This window comes from Centruroides sculpturatus, unplaced genomic scaffold (assembly GCF_000671375.1).
Source record: "Centruroides sculpturatus isolate CEXI.00-Female unplaced genomic scaffold, Cexi_2.0 scaffold558, whole genome shotgun sequence".
Taxonomy (NCBI): domain Eukaryota; kingdom Metazoa; phylum Arthropoda; class Arachnida; order Scorpiones; family Buthidae; genus Centruroides; species Centruroides sculpturatus.
This window is the reverse complement of record NW_019384839.1, coordinates 414,146-440,650: the sequence shown is the minus strand read 5'-3', so window position 1 is coordinate 440,650 and position 26,505 is coordinate 414,146. Positions and strand designations below refer to the sequence as shown.

The following is a 26,505-nucleotide window of genomic DNA, read 5'->3' as shown; positions in this document are numbered from 1 at the left end:
AAAAAATCCTTAGTTAATTAATTTTCATTATAGACAGCTTTATAAAAGTATAAAAGCTCTCATAAAGTATTTTTCTGAGGTCTGTCTTATCAGGTAAATTACTGTACACAGTGTATTCATTAATTTTCATTTTCATGTAGTGGCTCTATGCCTTCATAAAGGACGTACTTTTCCTTTGTTTAAGGGTATTTGGGCAGTTTATTCTCTGTTATATTCTGTACAAGTAAATACTGTACAAGTACAGTAAAGTATTTTCTGAGGAAATACTCGTACTTATTTTTTTTAACCCCATTCCCGATAACTCGGCATTTTCACAAACTCGGCCACCCTTCGGTCCACATTAGGTCGAGTTTTCGAGGTTCTACTGTATTGTCTACATTTCAATGTCATATTCATTGTAATTTTTGATGATAACTTTTTAGGCTCATTTTAATTAGAGACAATATATCCCAAATAAAGTTTTACAGTATTTTAATTATAATCACACTGTATTTTCAAAAGAGCAGATGTTCAGAGTTTTCTATAGAAAGAACTGATGGACATACTGCAATCAAATTTGAGATACTATAGTGCTGAGCATACAGGCTTGATTTTTGTAAAAAATTTTACTTTGAAATTTAGCCGTCAATGGAATCTGGTGTTGCTCTCTCCTTAATGTGCATATTATATACATTTTCTAATAAATTTTGAGTATAAAAGTAGTCACAAAACACTCTTCAGAATATTTTGGCAGGTGCATGGTCACTGTTCATTTTGCATGATCATGCATTTCTTGTTAAACCCTTCTATCAACAAGAATGCCAGCTCAGTGTTTAAAAGATTTACAAAAAGGTCCTCTAACTTTTGAGAATCTCTGGAAACTGAAGAAAAGCAAACAGTTTTTAAAGCATGGAGATGGAGGAGCACAGTCTTATCTTTAATTTAATTGTCAATCCCATATTCCACATCTGTAATTGAAATAAAATTATTGCATTTTGTTTCATACGTCCGAAAATTTGATAGAAAATATGCACATTAAAGAGAAAGTTAGCATCAAATTTCATTCTACTGTCTAAATTTTGAAGTAAAATTTTTTCCCAAAAATCAAAACNAATTTGCCACAGCTTACATTCTAGACATTATTCAAATTACAGATCTGCATAAAAGGAATTCTTAAATTATTTAAACTGTTACAAAATATTGTACAAGTTTAAGTAATTAAATTAAATAAGTCTACAGAGATTTAAATTAAATAATTTCCAAAACTACATTCTACTGTCTAAATTTTGAAGTAAAATTTTTTCCCAAAAATCAAAACCACATACTCAGGACATTATGTATACCATATTTGATTGACATTTGTCCAATAGTTCTTTCTGCAGAGAGCTCTAAACATCTACTCTTTAGATAAAGAATCTTCAAATACCGAATTAATATAAAAATAACCACTTAACAAAACCAATAAGTCTTCGTTCATATTTATTTTAAAGACGAATCGCTGCTTGAGAAAGGTCGTAGGGAAGGAACCGAAAACGTTTGCAGTTCATTTTACAATTATATAATACCGGTTATTGGTTTTGTTAAGTGGTTATTTTTACATCTACTCTTTAATTGTGATCATCCTAAATATGTCATTTAAGAGTATAAATTGAAAACTTTCAGATAATCTTCAACAAAAAACAGTAAAGATATTTGTATTTATTTGTGTACAAAGCATTGTATTTTTAGTTTTTATATGTTTTTGAAAATTTTATTAGTATTTTCATAATACAATATCCAGTAGTAATGTCAAAATATTTTTTTATACTTTCCAGATATATTTGGCTCAAAATACTGATATATTTATACATAGCACTATGGACTCATACTTATTTACTTGTATAATGGTTATTATAGTATGTAACTTAAGAAAATATTTATTGTTAATTATTATAGAAAATTATTTATAATCCTCTTCTTCAAAATACTTTTCCCGTAAGAAATTAAGTTATATTCAAGTTTTTAAAATAATTCATCNTGGTGTGCCACTGTGCTGTGTATCAGTGTTTGTTTTGGTACTGATTTGTCTGTAGAAAAGTTTTTCGTTGTTTGTGAATAATTTATTTTGTTGTTTTTGTAGTGTACATGTTTTGTACCATTTGAGTCTACGTGCTTTGGCTGCGAGTTTTTGTTTTATGTATGGATGTATTCTGTAATGTGTGTGTTTTGACGTTCATGTTTTGTGTGTGTTTTGATTTTCTTGAAAATGTTTTTGAGTTGTTTCTTTAATTTGGGTGTTATGTTGTTTTTAGTGTATTGTGTCAGCCTGCCTAATTGCTGTCTAATGTCATTTATTTGTGTTTCTATTCTTCTCTGCCAGGCAGACTTGTGATAGGATTGTGTTTTGTGTGTGTTTGTCTGTGATTGTATTTTCAGTCCATGGTGTGTCACTACTGTGACTGCCCCAACATAAACTAATGTATGAATGTCTGAGAGTGTAGAAATTAAATGGATGTAGTGTGGTAATAAGTGTGTTTACATAATTTAGTGTTTTTCCTACTACCTTTGATGTGTTCATTTTCGGTATTCGTGGTCTTTGTGTGGGATCTGTGCCTGTATATTTAGTGAGTGTTTCCTGAAATATAAGAGAAAGTGTATTAACTAAATCTATATCTATGTTATCAGTGATGGATGAGGAAGTGTCTGTAGTATCATTAATGGTAGTTGTTGTATGTGTACTGTTATCAATGCTTGTTGCTGGATTATCCTGACAGGTTACATGATCTTCATTAATGTTAAGTGTTTCTGTCTGTTGATGTATTTGATCAGTAACCTGTTGTTTGATAAGTTCAAGTGTTGGTTGTGGGATAAGGTTGTTGTGTATAATTGTTCTCTTTTGATCAACAACCCTTTGTTTGGTAACAGTGAGGTGAGGATATTGTTGTGTGAATCTATGGTGTAGTTGTTGTCTGTATGCTGTCATGTTTGTTTCAAGTTTTGTGATTGTGTAGTAAGTACGAATGATAAACTCATTCATTTCTGATGTCCATTTCATCCATTGGTGTGGTTTTCCAGCCTTTGTGGTCGGTGGATGCATTGCCATAGAAACACCAAGGCTAGGTTGATTCCTCACATCTGTTGAGGGCATTGCAGTAGCCATGCTTGGGGTGGCGCTGCTTTTGCCATCGGTAACCAAGGGAGACTGCGGCCTATTTTTCGAACGTGAGTCTCTGCCTAACCCACGAATGCGGACCTTGTTAACCCGGGTGACGTCCGAACTGGTATCACACTTTGATCTGGTTACTATCATGATAAATATCTCCACGGAATGTGGGTGTGTGGTCACTCTTAGCTTCATTTCTCCCCATAGACCTTACTGGCATGGGTGTCACTACCAGGAGCTTGTGCTCCAGCCTGCATTGCCTTAGGGACCAGTAAAATTACTGGGCTCTACCACCACAACCAGGTGATGACCATATATTTTATGTAATATTAATAGTCATATTAATGGCAGATGCAATTGAAGGAAATCATTTCAAAGTCTAGCAAAAATACATTTTGAACAGATTGCTGTATGAGTAAATATCTAAACCAGTGCTTTTTAACTGGGGTGCACAACAATGTTTCAGGGATGCCACTAAATATAGGTATCTCTCGTATAACATGGTAGTTATGTTCAGAAAAAGTGCTGTGTTATACGAATCTGTGCTATATGAAACAAAGGTCTAATGCAAAACATAGGATTACATTCCAGATGTCAGCAAAAGCATATTATTCTTTTTCATTACTAAAAGAAACATGTTTATTAAAGCAATTGATAAATTATTTCCTATCAATAATTAATTAACAATCACAATTAAAAGTACTGTATTACATATTAATATTAATTTTAGTTAAACCAGGACATTTTCTTTTTACAAAGTAACATCATCTCAGCTTTTTTGTTGATCTTGATCAGAAGTATTGGCAACATTTTCATATTTTTTTATTTTTATTACAAAAAACTTTTATGGATGACAAAATAAAAATATATTATTAATCAAAAATTTGTTCTAGATGTTTGCATTTGTTTAGTCGAGTACCAAGAAACTTTTCCAAAATCTGTGTTCAAATACCAAATAGTGATGAATGAAGTACAGCAGTACAGAGGTACTGCTGTACTTCATTCATCATTCTTACAAATGAAGTAATCATTAAGTAATATCTGTGATTAAAAAAGTTTAACAACACTAGAAAAGTTTATTTAAATATTTTTAGGTAAATATGAAGATTAATTTATAAAAAGAAAATACAGTGACAGTCTTAAAGGCTAAAGTCTGAAAGCAACAACAATGACACCTGGTTGATAGGAAAGCTAGTGCAAATTTTTTCTTCCTTGTCCTATCAATTTTCATTAAAGTAAACCTGACGAAAAGCACAAAATTTAAAAATTTCAATATTCTAAAATCTGTGGGCAACTTTGAGATGACACATTTCTTTTTATTCATGTAAACACACATCAACTAACAAAGTTTACACTTAAAAATTGTAAAATTTTGTATGGAGGATTTCCAAAACTGTGTTAGAGCAAAACCATGTTACAGAAGTATCATGTTGTATAGTGCTGATAAGTGCCAATACCTGTATAGTGCTGATAAATGCCATAACACTTCTTATACATTTGCTAGAAGTATATAAAGCACAACTCTAGATTGATAAAGTAATGCAAGAATAAAGTTACCAAGTTGGGGGTCACTATTAGAAAAATATTAAAATACACTAACCTACACATTAACTGTAAATAATAAAGAAGCTGTAAGAAAAACCTTTCATTGTCTGGAAGAATAAGATAGACTTGTAAGACATGGAAGAGTAAGAATTGTGACTCTTCACAAGTGAAATTGATATAATTGAACATAATTGAAATTGTAAATTAGAAAAGATTATCAAGTTCTTTAATAAAATAAAAGTACTATATTAAATGTTACATATATATTTAATAATTAAATTTTTCTGAATATCATTAAATGTTTACCTTGTCTTTTCTCATTAGGAAAACAATATCTTCAGGTCCAATAAATCTTGAATTGCGTATATTTGCTATTTCAGCTGACTGAAGAAGCTGTAAAATTAAAAAGTCTTTATCAGTAAGTCTATTTAATCATAAAAAGTTAATAAACAATCATAAAAGAAAAATATATTATAAATATAATAAATTTATGTAATCCTATTCATTAGATCAAGTACTCTTTCATTACAAAAATAAATATATTAAAAGCAGTCTAAAGATTAAGGAGTGTAATCAAAAAGAAAATTCTTGTTTTAAAATATTATTAGTAAAAATCATAACTTTTTGTCCCTAGTGAAAAAAAAATATATAAGTTTAACTTTATATTATGCTTACAAGTGATAAACATTAAAAAAAAACAGAGAGAGAGAGAGATAGAGAATTTTGTTTTATTAAAAATTAAATTATACTTCAATAAAGTGAATTGTCAGTATTAGTTTTTCCTCTCATAAAATACAAGTATAGAGATTATACAAAATACAAATGAAAACATATATGTTTAATGTTCTTATATTTTCATAAAAGAAGTATTAGATATAAAAATGTTTTTCTTGATAAAAATAGTTTTATGTTTAATTTCATTCTCATATTTTTCATATATCTTTTCTTTCTCTGTGTTTTTCTTATTCTTATTAACATTGGACAGATTTTTGATATAAAAACATAAGTGCCAATTTGCTTTATTTTCATCAAATGATTAAAATAAACAAATACATAAAAAGTAAAAATACTTTTAAAAATAAACAAATATTTAAAAATTTTGAAGATGAAATAAGTAACATGTTTTGGATTTTGGTCAGTATGTACAGAAATAAAGGGGAAGGGCTACTCATAATGGTGATCTCATAGCGATGACTTTTGGAGCCTCCAATAAAGTATAAAAAATATATTATTATATTGAATAAATAAAAAAATGAAAGGTTTTTTAACTAAAAAATGTATAATTGCCATCTTGTGTTATGCATATCCAGCCCTAAAATGATCATGCTCATAATATAAGGCCTAATACAATTTATGCAAACTTAATGTAAGAATAATTAATCACCAAATTTTTGCTAAATTGACATATTTACTCTTATTTGTTTCTAAAATTAAATCTATATGAATCATTTATTAAAAACATAAAACACAATAGTTTCAGTCATATTAATTGAATGATATTTTTATAATTATTGTTAAATAACAGATTTCATAATGGTGCCATAAACTTCATAGCAGACAAAGAAAAAATCACATTTGTATCTATCATATAAAGATATATATCTTTATATGATAGATATAACTTACTTCTCTTTTTTAATAAATTTAGAAAACATCAAATTTTTTGACATTCAATATATATAATTATGATCCATTTTGACACAATTTCATTTAAATGTCACAATAAAAATATAAACTGGATTACAAATTATGTATCAGTTTATCTACATCATTGAACTATATTAAAAAAGTGAAAATACTTCAAAATAAAGATATTCTTTTAAAATTTTTTTAATATTTATTTATCTGCTGAAGTTCTAGTCATTTGTGATTTTGTCGCAAGCAAAGGAAAACTCACAATTTAATTTTGCATTAAAAATATTATAAAAATAAGTTTCTGTTCAAGTCCAAGATTTGCAACTTGTTATACAGTTCAAAAATTCTAGTCATCATCAAATAATTTTAAATTGTAAAACAAACTTTGTAGATGTAAATTTAACATTATATACATAATAAGTTTGGAATAAATAAATAAAAACTACCATTTTTGTTTTATGATTTCTGCTTTCAGTTATCTATTATTTAAAAAATCAACAGTAACTGAGCTGAAAATATGATTATTTTGTCTTTTATAATCTAGTTTCTAGTTTAATAATTAATTTTCAAACTTTAACATTAATTAGTGTATTAAATTAATCAATATTATATATACAGATTATTAATATATGACATAATTAATATAATAATATTAATTAATACACGTAAAATCCTTTACTTCTGTAAATAATGATTTTCAAGATATTGAACAATTATTCTGTACACTTTATGTTAATGTAAAATTCAAACAGAACAAAAATAACAATATTCAATGCTTTATTCTCTGTCCTGTGAACACTACAAGGCTTTTCATTCAAGCCTTTCGGGTTTGGCCATGCCCACAATAGGGCAACTTGATGGTGAGAGATGAGGCTTGACATATTTGAGACAGACTATCCCAAAAAATTCTTTGGAGATCAACTTGTCTGAATTTAAACTGGCACAATCAATTTTGCATTCTCCATATTAACATAATTATTTTCAACATATTTCTTACATTTGTTAATCCTAACTTGTATAGATATGGAATTCACACCATTATAGTGTGTGTTCATTCTAGACTTTGGTGATAAAAAGCAGAATAGGATATATGCCAGCTTTTCCTATTAATTCTACTTATCTTTGTTGTTAACCAGAGTTCATCTTAAAGGCAATAGTTAAATTGAAATATTTATATCAGCTTTTTTAAAATAATCTCAGAATTTTATACTCCAACTAAAATATGAAATGATAAAAGGAAAAACTTCAAAACTACAATTTGTTATAAAAAAAAATTTAATTCTAATAACAAAAAGTATAATTAAAATAATTAATTTTATGATGAGAACAAACTATTTAAAATTTTTTAAGTTTTATAATTTAATTTTGTGTTAACATAAATTTAGTATATTCTAAAACTATTCATGCAAATCAAACAAACTGGAGTGTGAATATCTCGAAATCAACAAGGAAAAAATTTTTGATTACTAGTAAATTTTTAAACTAAAATGTGATCATTTTTAAAATATTTCTATATTTTTTTATTATTCACATTTATTCTGAATATGGCACATCATACAATAGAATAGATTGGAAAGTTATCAACTCATCAGACAATGCAGAAAATCTATACAGAAAATTCTTCATATACAGTAGAACCTCGAAAACTCGTCCCTCGATAACTTAGCACTCCGGATAACTGGTCCACACCTTGGCAGGGCGAAAAAATCCTTAGTTAATTAATTTTCATTATAGACAGCTTTATAAAAGTATAAAAGCTCTCATAAAGTATTTTTCTGAGGTCTGTCTTATCAGGTAAATTACTGTACACAGTGTATTCATTAATTTTCATTTTCATGTAGTAAAGGCTCTATGCCTTCATAAAGGACGTACTTTTCCTTTGTTTAAGGGTATTTGGGCAGTTTATTCTCTGTTATATTCTGTACAAGTAAATACTGTACAAGTACAGTACAGTATTTTCTGAGGAAATACTCGTACTTATTTTTTTTAACCCCATTCCCGATAACTCGGCATTTTCACAAACTCGGCCACCCTTCGGTCCACATTAGGTCGAGTTTTCGAGGTTCTACTGTATTGTCTACATTTCAATGTCATATTCATTGTAATTTTTGATGATAACTTTTTAGGCTCATTTTAATTAGAGACAATATATCCCAAATAAAGTTTTACAGTATTTTAATTATAATCACACTGTATTTTCAAAAGAGCAGATGTTCAGAGTTTTCTATAGAAAGAACTGATGGACATACTGCAATCAAATTTGAGATACTATAGTGCTGAGCATACAGGCTTGATTTTTGTAAAAAATTTTACTTTGAAATTTAGCCGTCAATGAAATCTGGTGTTGCTCTCTCCTTAATGTGCATATTATATACATTTTCTAATAAATTTTGAGTATAAAAGTAGTCACAAAACACTCTTCAGAATATTTTGGCAGGTGCATGGTCACTGTTCATTTTGCATGATCATGCATTTCTTGTTAAACCCTTCTATCAACAAGAATGCCAGCTCAGTGTTTAAAAGATTTACAAAAAGGTCCTCTAACTTTTGAGAATCTCTGGAAACTGAAGAAAAGCAAACAGTTTTTAAAGCATGGAGATGGAGGAGCACAGTCTTATCTTTAATTTAATTGTCAATCCCATATTCCACATCTGTAATTGAAATAAAATTATTGCATTTTGTTTCATACGTCCGAAAATTTGATAGAAAATATGCACATTAAAGAGAAAGTTAGCATCAAATTTCATTCTACTGTCTAAATTTTGAAGTAAAATTTTTTCCCAAAAATCAAAACCACATACTCAGGACATTATGTATACCATATTTGATTGACATTTGTCCAATAGTTCTTTCTGCAGAGAGCTCTAAACATCTACTCTTTAGATAAAGAATCTTCAAATACCGAATTAATATAAAAATAACCACTTAACAAAACCAATAAGTCTTCGTTCATATTTATTTTAAAGACGAATCGCTGCTTGAGAAAGGTCGTAGGGAAGGAACCGAAAACGTTTGCAGTTCATTTTACAATTATATAATACCGGTTATTGGTTTTGTTAAGTGGTTATTTTTACATCTACTCTTTAATTGTGATCATCCTAAATATGTCATTTAAGAGTATAAATTGAAAACTTTCAGATAATCTTCAACAAAAAACAGTAAAGATATTTGTATTTATTTGTGTACAAAGCATTGTATTTTTAGTTTTTATATGTTTTTGAAAATTTTATTAGTATTTTCATAATACAATATCCAGTAGTAATGTCAAAATATTTTTTTATACTTTCCAGATATATTTGGCTCAAAATACTGATATATTTATACATAGCACTATGGACTCATACTTATTTACTTGTATAATGGTTATTATAGTATGTAACTTAAGAAAATATTTATTGTTAATTATTATAGAATCTTTATTTTTTTATGTCTACATTACAAAAACTATCAATAATATAAATAATAACTAGATGAAATTAACTTGAGAAACTAAATCTTTAATAAATAATTTGCAGTATTTAATTTTTGCACAAATATTTTTGGAAAATTTAATTAAGCATCATCAGAGTCTAACTAACTATATTAACTATAAAGTTCTAGAAAATAAATTCGAAAATTATTCTAATGTTTAGAATTTTATAATTAGTTTAGTTAAAGTGGGCTAATTACATTAGCCAAATATTTATTCATATAAAAATTAAATGCTGTTTAACTGGACAGCAATTTGAAAAAATTGTAGACCTATAATTTCCCACTGTCATCCATCCATCTGTCTTTCCTTAATCTTGAAAATGGAGTTAGAAAGATGAAAGACGAGGCCAGATACAGAAACTTTAGGAGCAGGAGGCCCCAATTAACTATATATGAACTTCTGATACAAACTGGAAATCATGTTATTTAAATTCAAAAATTTCCCCTGAAAGGTGTTAGATAGATGACCAGCATGACTATTATTAAAGGAAGAGTATATGATACAGGGGAAAGCCACTACTAATTTGAAATGAAGAGAATATATTTTGAATTAAATAAATTATAGAAATATAATTAAAAATTGCATCCCAGCAAGATGACAATGTCACAAAAAATAATTGCTCATTACAATTTAGTTTCTCCAGCATTAAAAAATACAAATAAAAATCTTGATATAAATGAAATTTTTTAAAATAATAAATTCTCAAAATATTTAAAATTAAAATCTGTTAATCAAATGAAAAATGTTAAATTATTAAAAATTATATAAAACATAAAAAATGAATATCTTACCGAGTATAATTTTTAAAAGCTACAAAAAATGTAATTAGCTTTTACTCAATAACTGATAAGAATAAATTTAAATACTTTAAATTATATTCCTATATCAATAATAAAAGCTAATTTTTAAAATATCTAATTGATAACAATATAACTGATAGATTTCTAAATGCCATTAGAATTAAATATATTTTTCTATATATAATTACTAAGGATATTTCAATTTAAATATATTAATTTTACTACATAAATATTAACAGTAAAATTTCTTTTAACTCAATGTACCAATGAATTCATTTGTTGATGAACAATTTCTTCAATTAACTGAGCTGATTCTAACAAAGGATATCTGCAATCTCCAAAGCCAAACCTGAAAATGAAAATTCAATCAATAAATTTAACTGACTTAATAATAATAATTAATTATATTTTATATATTACTTTTTTTGATGAAAATATAATTCAAATGAAGATATTTACATAAAAATACTAATTTATATAATTTTTTTTTATTTTTATTTTCTAATCAGTAATAGATGCAAAATATTTTGATATATAATTAAATAACTTAACTAGATAAACATAAAATGACTTGAATATAAATAAAATATCAGCCACTTTAAGCAGCTATTATATTTTTATTTGGTATAAATATAGATATTTAAAGGTAATTTTATCTGATATAACATTTTAATATGCAGAAAATAATTTATAATTTTCAAAATATTTGCCACTTATTAACAGTATCAAATCATCACTGCTATAAAAACACACTAATAATTTGATGCTCATATTGATAATTAACAATCTGTTTTTATAATTAACAATCAGGCATTAATATATAATAAACTATGATTAAAGACATTCTACAAAATTAAAAATAGAGTTAGACAACAAATATGAGAGAAACGTGATATTTTATTATTAAACAAATTGATCTGCAATTATATTTAACTTACTAATTCCAATAAACTGATATTTTACATTAATAATCATATGTATTTTACAATGTATACTGTTATGCTAAATTATTTAATGACAACTTTTTTATTTTTATTAGAAAATCTCTTTAATATTCACTTATATAGACAAACAAGTGATTTATTAGCAAAAATTACAAAATTACGACCTTTCATTAGAATTAACAATGAATTTGCCACAGCTTACATTCTAGACATTATTCAAATTACAGATCTGCATAAAAGGAATTCTTAAATTATTTAAACTGTTACAAAATATTGTACAAGTTTAAGTAATTAAATTAAATAAGTCTACAGAGATTTAAATTAAATAATTTCCAAAACTATTAACTCCAAATATATAAAATTATTTAATTTGACCAATCTTAAACTTTGTGATTTTTATTAAGAAATCAACTAGTAAATAATGAATCAATCAGAATAGGAAAATTTTAATGTCTCAAATTAATAGATCAAATTAAAAATGCAAAATTATTAAACTAAATTAATATTAAACTACTCTGTTAAATCAATGTAACTCTTTAACAACTGCTATACATTAATCTAATGTAATAAAAGTATAGAAAGTTATAGAACATTTTTAGCTAAATCAATCAACTATTTACAGAATATAAAATTAATTCTAAATGATTATTGCTAAGTTCATTTGAAGATACAGTCAAATCTTGTTACAATGAATGTCTGGCTTTTGTTTAAAATGAATTTAAAGTAGTTATATCAGTATGATATATATATAATTGCTTTGGACAATGGCAGATTGTCTAACGATCAAATTATTGTTTTCTCTGTCTAAATCCGCGCATAATACGCATTTTACGCGATTATTTTCATTTAAAAAATCAATTTTCAGCTCTAGAAACAATCCACAATCAGGCATTAAAAATAAAATTAAAAACGGTGGAAGCTTCCCAACCAGTAGGTCGCATTTTAGCGTGCCAGGGATGATATTCCTGAGTAATAATCATGGTCTTCCAGTACATCAAAATCATAATTAAAATTATCTACAGAGATCGGGATATGGAGGAAATGGCAAATTTTTATCATTTTTAATAAGAATTAAAGGTGTTTCATTCACTTAGGAATTGATTATCTTCCATTTAAAAGGTGTAAGAGTAAAAACTTCGGAGAATTTCTTTCTATTACATCAGTCGTTGTGAACGCGTTTATATGCATAATAACGAAGCGTCATTAGTTCAAATTAGAATAGAGCAAACACTATTTTCCAATTTCAGTAGCTTATAACGTTCAAGAATAGGGTAAAAAATATAAATTAAAATGCCAAAGAATATCTTAGGCCAATGTAATAAAGTCTCGTATTTTGTCTTACAAATGGCCGACTCGCTACGTGGACAAACACTTTCCGTTTCTAAAGCGTCGTTCATAATTCTCTTTGCAAAGTTCGATCATTACACGATAATTTCTCAAAGATAATTTAAATAAGATTCAATTATGTAAGAATTTTTTACTTTAATTCTTAAAAGTATAAAGAAAAATCGGTAAATAACATTCGCCCGAAGTATATTTAAACACGTAAAACTTAATTTCATGCTATGTAAACTACAGTATATATGAAACCAAATTTTAGGATTTTTTTTTTAAATGCGCTAAATAATTGTAGATATTTTATTTCCTAACATAAAAATTGATTTAATTACTGCAAAATTCCACAGATGAATATTTAAATTACTTGGCAACGCGGTATTATCAATTGTTTCGAAAAACAGATAAATATCAATTATTTATAATATTTTTTTAATATTCTCTGTAGAAGTGTTAATAGTTAAAATAAGTAAGATGAAAAATAGCTCCAAAAATAAATAAATTGTATGATTTAAAACAAAATTAGAGAGCTAAAACGGAGAAATATGTTTTTGAATGAATTCCGTTAACCATTGGTATATTAAAATAGCAATAAATCAATTATTGGTTCTATTGCAATTACTTATGAATTATTTTTCTCAATATATTAAAATATAATAATTTTATTTAATATTTTTCTGTCCGAAAAATATAAGACACTACTTTATGTTATACCGCAATAATAATAGCAGTTGATAAAATATCATTGTTGTTATATTATATTTATATTTTTTAATAAAAGTATTCGTGCTTAAAAAAATAACATTTTCCACCAAGTACTAAATTATGTAAGTATCTTTTCCCAAAAGAAATTCCAAATACAGTACTAAAGTAGTAAAAAAAATACGAAATAATTACTATATTTAAACAAAATCATATTTTTTCGATAGAAATTATTATTTTTTTTATTGATTTTTTTATTGCAGTGGATTAATGATTTTATTACGATATGAGATAATTATTTAATAAAAAATTGTAGTGTGAGTGTAATTAAGAGAATGTGTTTTCAATGGTAAATTTTACATAATTGTTTTATTAGCAAATTTAAAATAAAAATCTTATAATTTTGTTCTCCTTTATATCTAAAGTTAAAAAGGAAGGAAAATCTATTAAAATTTCGTAAATTTGGCACCTGAACTAGGAATATAAAAAATCCGAAATACATAAATACTATATAATTAGTTGTGTAATTAAATTTTTAATTTATTCCAATAAACGTCTGCAAGTTCTTTAGAATTAAAACAGTAACGATTAGCGTTTTAGTCGTAAAACGATTTTTAAAAATGCAAACGATTGTTTCTTCATAGGAAATACCTTGAGGACAGAGCAAACATTACATAAACTTAAGTGAAAAAATTTAGTTTATCGTTAACTATTTCAAGAATGAAAATAAAGCGTAAAAAGCAAATCAGGTTCTTATCGAAAACAAAAATATACTAGAAGAAATTTACATCGTCGACGCGATATTTGCAGACAATATATAAAACCACAGATAGTTTTTTCCTCCAAAGATTAGTTTTAAATCCACTTAGGGAAAAGACAAATTAGAAATCTTGGCAAACACAACTACTTTTTACTCAACAAGACGACTTTCTTTTAAACTTTCCCCAGAACTTCATCACACAAAAAGGGAAAGTGAAACGGGGGGGGAGACTTTTTGCGTGCAGTCTTGAAGTACACCGCGAAACCCAGTCGTTACTTTATCGTCTCTACACCGTAATTAGCACCACCAATTTCCCAACACTTCACGGCTCAACGATCACCATTTCATCCTCTTTTCACGGCTGGCGGCGTCACACACAGTCTCCTCCACCCCCTCTCTTTCCAAGTTCTTCCCCTTTTTTCCCTCGCTAATGAACGCGAGATAAGTTAACCATCTCTTTCACCGTCCACTCACCGACGAATAATGAGCTCGAATAATTCGAGACAGGTTGTTGTTGTCCTCGTATCGCACGCCACCGTCAAAAACAAGCTTAGAGAAAAGAAAAGGGGGGAGGAGAGGCGAGCAACCAGCCAATTTCGCCCCAGCTCCGTAATGACATAATATACTCCACTCTGGTCTTTTCTGGACCATTTCACAGCCAAAATTGTCCGACCGATAATCTGATTTTTCCCCCCGATTCTCCCCACAGTTCAAAACTTACGGGTAATTTCACCTAGTCTACGGAGGACTAGTCATTGGGCGAAAGCTGGTTTCGGCTCCTTTCCACCCATCATAAGGAAAGCGCGCGATTTTCGTTTTGACAACAATACCACTTTTCGATGCGGGGTTTTAAAAGCTATGGCGACGACCTTCGCTGTCGATTACAGAATGAAGCTGAAGAAACCCATTCAACTAATTTACCATCCTTATCTTCGCTATCCATACCTACCTGTTCTTCCTCGGTTTATCTCCCCCGTGGTCCCCGGTGAACGTTTTACTTTGGTGGATCCATTAAATCGCTCTCAAATGGATACGGGGAACGCCCGTGCGAATTTCTAAACGAAGTTTTCTGGTAATTTAACAAACCCTTATCTTCTGCATCCAGGGTTTGCCTCCCCGCAGATGGACATCGGCGCGTTGGAAGAGTACGCGATTAAGCATCGTCGCCGGACGTATGTATTTTAATTATTCTCCTCCTCCTCCTCCCCCGGAAAATCGCATCTCTATCGGAAAATTACCTGTGAGAGAAAAAAAAATGGCGATCGCCGCGATAACTTTAAACTTCATCGATTTATTTTTAATCGGTCTACCATACCCCCGCTCGGTCTCGCCATCTACCGGGAGTTAAACGAGTTCTGGATGTTTTTACACACGCGCGACACGCATGCTCGCCGAATAAATGGGGCGGGTGGAATAGGGGATTAACGTAACAAAGCGCAGCTCTCTGCGGCCTGTCAAGTGGCATGTGCCTATCAACTCATACTGGCGACACAGGGGGTGGCCGTGTCACAGCAGAATGCACTTGGCATGGTCGTCTCCGGAGTAACATCCATCCTCATTAGGTGGCAGACCCGTAGCCCAATGGGACTGGCTAGAGCCATTCTTCATCTGCCACTTAATGACGGTCGGGGAGGGTAGTGCGTGGCTATCCCGTCGGCTTCTCTAGCACATTAAGGTTTAATGTCGTCTCCACAGGAAGACGGAATCAATTCTCTTGACACTGACAGAGAACGAGCCATTACTACATTGCGTTCTTTCGTTCCAGTTTTTCTGTGTTTCTCCGCCCCCTTCGGACTGAACAGAGCTAACACCTTCCCCTTTAACTCCCTATAACACACCAGATCGGTTAGTAATTAGATATGCATAACTGTGCGTAACTGCGGACTCCCACAGTCAAAACCTCCGCATTACTTTAAAAAAAGAAAACAAAGAAAAAACCTCAAGCAGATTCTCAACAAATTAATAGGCGATTGTTAACGTTTTATAAAAGCATAAGGAATATAACACGATTTTTTATTCTTAGATTATCACGCGGGATTTAGCGTAACAAACAAGCGCCCCTAATATCCGTTTTACGAAAACAAGTATTAAAAATGGGCAAGTTATAGAATAGTTGATCCGAAAAAATAGCAGTTGGAAATCTTACACTATATAATTAGGAAGAAGAGAAGAAGGGAATATGAGCTGGGGAAATCCAGCTTTAGAATCAGAAAGAAAGGACAGGTTTAAATCACAATTTCGAACCCAATCCCCTGGAAGCGACCTAGAGACCTGACGAAGTCGCTGATATAACAAGAAAGACGGGGAGGCAAACCACAAAGGGAATCGGGCCTCTCCGGTTCCCATCAAGAAGGATAAAACCCCGGGAAATGAAAGCAAACCTCAAATCCCACGGTGAAAGCGTCCGAGCCCCCGGACCATGCCAGCCAGAAATAAGGATTTACTACTGGCAACCGTTGCCTTGGTGACGCCAACAAAGCCGACGACGGAGAGAAAGGGAGGGTGGGCGAGACCCAATAAATTTCTGTGGCTACCCGGTGTGGGTCATCGCTGGATTAAGCGTCAGCAAATTCGTTTGGGCGAAAACTCTTTAATAGGTAAGGGGGCGCGTGGGAGTTTTGCTCATTTCCTCTCATTAAGAAGCAAGGACGTCGTCCGGGCGACTATCTTACTGATGCTGCAATCGATGAAAGTCGGACCATCAGACTGGTAACCCGGGGAGACCGCTGCAACACGCGCATCACCACGACTGTGCACTAAAGTTCGGTCGGTGCGCCAACAATGTGGAGATTTCCGTTCGCCGGAGAGAAACGATGTGATTTAAACGGACTTAGCGACGTCCTGGCAGGGGATTAGGGTCGAGTCCTTCACGCTCCGACTAAAGTCATAATAGGGAAGTGGTTTCTGTCTGGACTGAGTTTCGATCCGTTTCAAAAAATGAACCCGAGAATATAAGAAGAAGATAGAGACACGTAAAAAACAGCCGTTGAGGTGATAGAAACGGGAGTAGAGAGGGGGGAAAAAATGGGAAAACCACTCTTGGCCGAAGCAAATCCGACAGGTTTACGTCCCTCCTGGTTTTACAGCTATCGCTGACACAACTTGCTACCAGCACTAATGAAGCTCCCCGACAACCCCAAGCCTGCCAAATCCATCTCCTTGCTTTGACAGCTCATTATGGCAACAAGATGGGCTGTTAACAACACAAGCAGCCATGATTATGCGCGCGCGTGTAACGGCACCAATAATGAGCAGACGGTTAAGGCGTTCGCCGAAAAGTCATAGAAAAATGTAAAAACTTCATTTCGACAGACAAATCCGCTACTGAAAATACGCTAATAATGCTCCAGAGAATAAGTGAAACACACTAACTTCACAATACATTAATTTTTCGAGCTTTTGTACTGTATAAAATAAGTAAAATGAAAGCAGAACGGAGAAAAATTTGAATAGAATTTTAAAACTTTGAAATCTTGAAACGAGAACAGGTGATTAAATGTTTAGAAAATACTAATTTATATTAATCTAAATCTTAAATGTAATGATCTAAACGTAAATTGAAAGTAACGAATTGTTACAGTTTTTTTTTTTTACAAATTATTATAGAAAATTATTTATAATCCTCTTCTTCAAAATACTTTTCCCGTAAGAAATTAAGTTATATTCAAGTTTTTAAAATAATTCATCTAAATCAATAACCAAATAAAAATAAACTATGGATTTAAGCATAAGAAATCGATACAACATCGTAGATTTTCGCTGATTTGCATAAGATGGCCATAATAAATATGGAAAAACTAACATTTATTTTTGAAATAACAAGATTACCTTGTAAATAGTAAACGAAATTTTCCTTTTGGGGAGAGACATGGCAATGCATGGCATTAGAAAATAGTAGAAAGCGTCGGTGAATAGGAATATTTTTAGTAGGAATCTACCAAATGCAACCAGAATAACTTTCCTTTTAAAAAGACAACATCTGATAGAAAATAAAATTTCTTCTAAATAAATTCAGATTTAAGACTAAAAAAAACTCTTTTACATAGTATAGGATGGGAAGGCAAGGGAAAAAACAAATTCGAAAATTTCAACACCATTTTTAAATTGTAATTAACTAGAAAATATTACTTACGGATCATTAGACTTTACAGAAACTATCTTCAAATTCCAAGGTAAAGGCATTGATAAATGAAACGCAAATGCATAACGATAGAAATATTTTAGAAAGTCAAATCTTATATTAAATAACTCCTTTAAAATGTATATTTTGACAGAAAACATTAGAAATAATTTTCATTCCTCCGAAGACATATTTGGTTTCTTCGAGAAAATTACTAAACATTTTGAACTATAATGAAGAATTAAGGCAGTCCCTACAGAAAACCAAGAGGAAAAAATGATCTAACTCATTACATAATAGAAATTTGAATGTTGTTATATTAAACCTTAACGCTTTTCTCTCAATTTAATCTCTCCCAATCACAACTCTCTTGTTGACAGACAATATAAATGATTTGTCAACATTCCCATTATAAGTTTACATGTACACCAAAGATTTATTATATATGTAATTTTCTCATTTATTAATTTAAGGTAGTTTAACGCTTTCGCATTTATTATACCAGTTTAACTTATAATTATTCTGTATAGTGAAAAATGTTTACATTTTTTTAAAATATTTAATAAATCTTGCTTCATATTTCTTTTTTATTAAATCGGTTTCATTCCAATTAGTCATACAATAAAATTTGTGAATATTTACTTTGTAAAGTTTAAATAAAACTTATATTATTTTTTTTATATATTTCAGATTCGTTATTTTATTCGAAAAACTGCATTATATTTCATATTTTCTGTGTATATAATTATGTACTGTAATATCTATGTATTTATATATGCAGGCAGGTATCTCTATCTACCTGATTAATAAGTACAGTAGATATGCATAGACAATTTTTGACATATTGCATAAATGTTCTCATAATATGTTTAATTATAAAAAATATGAATAAAATGATGAAGGATAATTTTATTTCCATGACCTAATTTCTTTTAAAATGATAGCTGAAAAATTCTGAATAAATTTAAACAAAATTAATTTGATTTATGAAATCACAAGTCAAGTAAAATAGCGCTATCAATTTTTCATATCAAATCTTTTTGGATTTTTGTCACCATAAAAATTTTTAATGATAAATTATATAAAAAATTTGTGTTCTTAAATATATATTACAGACATACGACAGGAAGGTCCTCTTAGGGTCTAAACAGCAGAAAATCAAAAAATAAAATAAAAGAGAGCCTTTTCCGTACCCATCGTCCATTCCCAGGTCCACAGGAGAACAAAATGGTGAGACCTGACGTATCTGGACGGACCTCCTACAAAAAATTCTTGGGATTACTCGCTTGGATTCGATTCGATTCCGTGTCCCTAGAACGATAAACTAAAGCCCTAACTACCTTGACCATCCTGCCGTCCATATTATATACAATACTATAAACTGTCAAGTGTTACCACTATTAAAATGATAACAGTTTTTACCTCCTTTTTTTTTTGCATTATTGCAATAAACATTATTAATTATTCCATAAGGTAAAATATCGAGTTTAAATTTCTCTTATACAAATTTATTTATCAAATAAAACTATCGATTTTCTTTTTACAATTAATTTTTTAACGCATTAACATTTCAAAACAATGTTTATTAGAACCGCATCGCAACTTTTTCTCATTAAAATACTTACAGCTGCATTTTTTACGTCTTACCCTGCGCTTCTGAATAAAATAGTATCGCATCGAGAATTTTAATTAATTAATATAGTTTTAGATAGCGTTTAATTGAATAATACACTGTTTTGACTGAGAACGATTTAAAATAATAGTTAATAATAATATTCTTAACAAAAAAAATATGTTTTAATAAATTTATTAAAGTGTTTTAAAGTAACATAATTACTAAACTTGGACATACATATGCAAACACAAACACATCCTTGAAAATATATAAAATGTCATTCTATGCCAAAAAACGAAAAATATTTGAGAGTTTTAAATACAGTATAAATATAAAGAATTCGATGTTCTTCAAACAGCAATTAAAAATATTGACCTTTCTCATCGTTTCTCTTAATAATCAAATATTAAAAGATGACAAAAAGCTTCCATTCATTAACAAAACAATACAAGAAATACCTTCACAATTATAAAAACTCGATATTAAAAAAAAACTGTAGCATAATACTTATTGGGCTAGCATATTTCGTGGTGATTTTTAAAATTATATATTTTTTTAAAAAACTTCTTATAATTATTTTAATTAAAAAAAAACGATGTTTTAGTTGGATATCTCATATAGCGATTCAATACATTAATCAATGAATAGCAGAGGTTAAAATTACTGTATCTACAAAACTCAATATAATAAGAATAGTTAAATCAGTAAAATCGAATTTTAGATTTATATTTTAAATAAATCGATTTACGCGAATAAACCAAACACGATTTAAGAAAAATTCTTCAGTAACTTATTTAAAATTGCAATTGAAAACTAAATTTTGCTTACAATTTCAAGGTGTTCGTCGAATATTTCGAATACAAGATCATATCAATACACTCGGAACTATTTAATATCTGAATAAGGAAAAGCCAAAATTGTCAGAAATATTTTGAGAATGTCGAAGATTGTATTAAAAAATTATGTTCGATTTACATCTATAACTAATCAAGATAATGTTGAATGATAGTAAAATTTAGTTAAATTAATTCGCGTATTTGTATGACGCTAGAACAAAGTAAATCATTATATGATGTAATTTATTGGGACGACTTTGAAAATCCATCTGTGAAGAAAGATCTTCATTTGGAGTGTATTGACAAAAGAGCCGGAACAGATTCAACAGCAATCAATCCTTAATCACAGCATGTTAGATAACACAACCTACATTTAAGGCAATATAGAAAATTAAAACACAAGATAAAATAAAAATGATAAATCGGTCAATTATTACAAATTAAATCAAACATAATACCTATCAGTCCTTTTTCAAATATAAGAAAATAATATAGTTTTCTATTTTAAAAATATGTTGATGATAGATAGATTTTATTAAAATAAACAATGTAATAATCTTTTAAATGGGAGAAATTAAAACTTGCATTATTATTATTGTTATAATAATTTGAAACATATATTTAAAATATTCAGCTACTATCAAAACCATTTTTTAAAAACATATTTCTGTAATCTAAAGATTAGGAAAATAAAACATCAAAATCAAATATTGAAAATTTCTTCTAATATATGTCAGCTTCTTAGTATTTAAATGAGACCAAATGATAGATTTTTAGTACAAGTCTTGACAAAAGATTTACCAATGACAACTAAGTTGTCAAATTTTTTTTCTTCTTTTTATTGAACTTAAAATATAAAGCATTTTTAAGTGATTATTTCCAGATAAGCGACTATGCTAAAAAATAGTAATATTTAATTCATAAAACATTGGTTTTCAGTATATAATATTATTTAAAATTAGAGAATATCCACTGTATTTTTATTAAATTTGAATGATTTTTATTTTATCATTTCAACCTTAATTAACAATAAAATATCCTAAGTTTATAATATTCACTCTCTCTTAACTTGAATTCTTAACAAGCAGTTATGTATTGTGACATCATCACAACGCCAGGCTGCAATTTTTAATCATATTTTTAATTTATTTAATTTAGAATATATGCTCTCCACCTCAAAGTAGTACTGTAGTGTCTGCCCCTGCACATCATACTTCTCCTTCAACAACAGTCATTTATTAACTGCTTTCAGGAGAAAAATTTTGAATTGAAATAATGTGACTTCTGGTTTGCATCAAAAGTTTGTATATAGTTAATCAGAACCTTCTGCTCCTAAGGTTTCCGTATCTGGTCTAGGACTTCATCTATCTAACTCTGTTTTTGAGATTAAGGAGGCAGACAGATGACAGATGATAGTGGGAATTTATAGGTCTACAGTTTTTTCAAACTGCAGCCCAATTAGCAAAATTTTTTCCAGTTGTTTTTAATTAATTAATTAATTAATAATTAAAATGACTTTATAAAATTAAATTACCTAACTTTAAAAATATTTTCCACTTTTAAAAAGTTTAAAAAGAACAATAAATTTTCGTTGTTACTATTTTAATAGTAATCAAATTATGTAAAACAATAAATATTTGGATATTCACTGTTACCATTAATTGCTAGTAACTTGTTTAAAGGTTATTTATAATTTATTATGATTTTAGTTTCAAATAAAGAAATGAATAACATATAAACTTTCAAATTTACTCCTAGATTCATACTTATGTAAAGTCTAAAATGCCATAAAGTATTAAAAATATAATATCAATTCTTAAAAAAAATTATTCTACTTTGAAATGTTAATATTAACCTTTGAAGGTTGTAGCTGATCTCACAGATACATTCAGAATAATTTTTTTTAAATATTTTTGTTTTGAAATGGTGTAGAATCTGGCAACTTTAAGAAGCTACTCTTTAGGGACTGACAACATTGATTAGCTAGCATTGCATAATCAATTCTTTTTTGTTAGGCAGAACTGCAAGTTTGTCTCAACATTACCTTAATTTCTATCTAAGAGATACTACAATCTATCAGAGTATTTTGTTATTTTTTTTAGATGTTTTTTGCTTCTTTGTCTGAAAATGGAAAATATCACATATCAAATTGACAATAAGAAGAATGTTGAAGAATTACAGCAGACATTACTTGAATTGGATGATAAAAATTTGATTATTAAATCTGAAAAGTGATGTCAATAAAAATGATATAGAGAAAGAACATGCAGAAAATTCTGATGAAGTAGTTAACATGCTAACATAATAGGTTAGCATATTAATGCATATGCAATCAATAAATTATTGATTACATATTATTGCATATATTAGCATATATAGTCAATGTTCTTAATTTATCAACTGAAACATTCATAAACTGAGTATATTGATGATATTTGTAATCAATTATTGCAAATTTCACATAAATTTATTTTTATACTTTTTTCTTTATTAAACTCTGTTAGAAATTAATCTTTCTTCTCTTAATTAAAAAAATAATAATAATTTAAATTTGATTAGAAATACAATTAAACTTTTGACAAACAATACACATTTTAAAGTAGTTTGTTTTTATTTAATAAAAAACTGTCATTTTCTGATGGTGTATAAAAAGAGACTGAGTAAAGGACACTTTCAAAGTTTGTACATCAAGAAATTTTTGTAAATGTTCCAATATTTTACTATTGTATCTAACAGTTTTGACACTGCAACCTCTACAGGGTTAAGTTACTTTAAATGAAAAGTTCAAATGTTTTTAAGCATTTTCAGCATCAGAAACATTCATCAATTGTTAACAAAACAGAATTATATAATTAATTATATTAAATCATACTGTGAATGTTTCTGATGACTAATTGATAAAATGCCTAGAATCGTTTATCCTTTTAATTAAAAAAAACATGATTCTTCAAAGTAATTGATTTATTTAATAATATTTATATCATGATAAAATACTTTTACTAAACTAAATATTATTCAGATTAAAAATTGCATTACTACTATCATATTTGTTTTTGTGAAAGTAATAACAAAAAGTTGAAATAATCATCCATAAATACAGATTACTAAAAATCTAAATAAGTAATATTTTAAAAAATTAATTTTATTAAACTATAGAAGGTATAGTATATCCAATTCACCAGATGTTGTCAACTGCTTGAAACAACTTGATAAATGTTCTTAATAAATTATTTTACATCAGAAATTTCAGTTTATGTTAGCCTGAATGTAATAAATATAGTAAAACAAGCTTTTATTCATTCATCAATCATCAAGAATATACTTCAATTCAGTGGTTATTTAATTCTGCATAATTATTAACTGATTTGAATCTTGTTTTCGAACAAAATTACAAGACAAGAAAGTATAAGATATTCTGCAGTTGCAGTCAAATAAATAATTTCTAAAACTTCTATAATGTTCTGCTCAAAAACATCCAACATGAATTATTCAAAAATTACATTTCAAATTTTATTTTAAAATTTTGGAAATTAACATTTAATCAATAATGTTATTAAATTCTTCTACTAATTCCATTTCTAGAAAATAAATATTCCTCATATCTTGATTTTAACAGCAGAACTACAGTCAACCCCCCTATAACATGAGTTCCTATAGTTCGGATTCCTATCATGGCAAAAAAATTGCCACAGTATTTGTACAAACATGCTAAAAAAAACTCCTATAATTCGGTAATACGTCATCGCCAACTCATGTCGTGACAGGATTGGTCAAATCTAGACCAATAGCAGATATTGTACAAACTGTTGAGTTTAAACAAGCAGCGGACCTACTAAAAACCATTTATTATTTAACATCCATAAAAATTATATTTATATTAATGATGTCTCCAAAGTTCAGCGAATTTTTCACAAAAAAACTAATTTATCAGGAAGCACGCAAGCGCCATTCGATAACAAGCTCCATGACGAAAACAAGCTTAAGCAATAGCATGGTCGAACAGTGCACAATTTTTTGTTTATAGCATAGTTTATATGGATTATTCCCAAAAAATTATACGTATTTTGGAAATGTTCAGTCAAATTAGTCTAGAATCGATTAATTTTATGGAAGAAACCTTTCAAACAGCCGTAGTCTGTAAACTGCATACGTGCCGGGCTGTGATTGGCTGGACTCTTAGAAAATGGATTCATAAAAACCAAAATGTATCTACCATGTTATGGGGGGGTCAACTGTATATACATAAAACAGTTTTGAAACTAGCAGCTCTGTAAATACTTCAAATGAAGTTAACAAACTATCATTTTGAATTTAATCATCACATTAAGTATTATAATAAAAATTAATATACATATATATTAATATTTATTAATTCTTTTATTATAATATATTAATTTTTATTTGTATATTATACTGTATATTAATTTTTTATAATAATATTTATTAAAATTATAATTTGATCAAACTATTATTAAATTACTATTAGCTGAGTTAAAAAATCGTAATAAGCAATTTTATTAGATATATATTGTAATTTTAGATCTGTGAACAATTATTAGATACCTAATATTAGACTACAAACTTTCCTCTTTTAATTTATTAAAAAAAAAAAATTAGTGTAAACTATTTTGCATTTAGTATTTTGCACTTTTTAATTTACATTTGGTATAATCTATTTAATAATTTTTATAAATAACAACAAATTCTCAAATTTAGAAAAATAGTACGAAAAATCAATATCTAAATCTTTTGAGAAAACTTTTATTAATTAAATGTTTTTAATGACTATTTTTATTAAATGTATTTTTCAAGATAGTTAAAATAAACTCAATTACAACATCCAAATTTTAGAAAAAGGAGGGAGTTTAAATTTATGTCAAGTTAAATGAGTAAAATTAACACTATTACATAAAATTTCATGTAAAGAAGTATTCAAATATTTTGTAAAATATAAAAGCAATAAAAGATTATTTGAGGTTATTCAATAAATTTTTAAGTATGTTCAATTTTTAATTCAGTAAATAATCTTATAAGTTGACATAAAAAGTAACATAGATTTTTTTTCAAGCTATTTCCCAAAAAAAAAGCAAATGTGTAACTAACTGTTTTTAAACTAAGATCATAAAAACATAATCCATAGATCTGACATAAATTCAACATATAATACTTTTTGAATTATGTTAAAATGGCAATAAATATTTTTAAAAAAAGTATTAATATTAAATTTATTTCATTTATTTAATTAATTTATTTATTTATAGAGATAAATAAATCAGTATGTATGTATCAGTGTATATATATATACTGTATATATATATACATACATACACTGATTTATATATAATACTGTTATATATATAATTGAGATATATCAATTATAGAAACCAGATTAAAATACAGGTATACCTCGCCTTACGTCGGTAATTGGTTCCAGGAGAACGACTTAAGTCGAAAAACGACGTAAGTCGAATTTACTTGTCTCCAAATCTACTTGTCACTAGGCTAAACCATAAATTGCCAATTCCGGTTCTGCATTTTATTTATTAATGCATTTTTAATAATGTATGGTTAATAAGGATCTATTTTAAGCTTACAAACAAATAAATTTTAGTTTTTAATA

The 26,505-nt window shown here is 28.3% G+C and overlaps 1 protein-coding gene across 1 annotated transcript in view; it reads right to left on the bottom strand.

Annotated features, from left to right (window-relative positions):
* The window catches only part of LOC111630276, a 122,386-nt gene that overhangs the window by 52,804 nt on the left and 43,077 nt on the right, over positions 1-26,505 (bottom strand). The window contains exons 3-4 of the mRNA XM_023374357.1: positions 10,838-10,922; positions 4,973-5,059 (exon numbers count right to left, since the gene is read on the bottom strand). Coding sequence (XP_023230125.1) covers positions 4,973-5,059; positions 10,838-10,922 — 172 coding nt within the window. The remainder of the gene's footprint in view (positions 1-4,972; positions 5,060-10,837; positions 10,923-26,505) is intronic.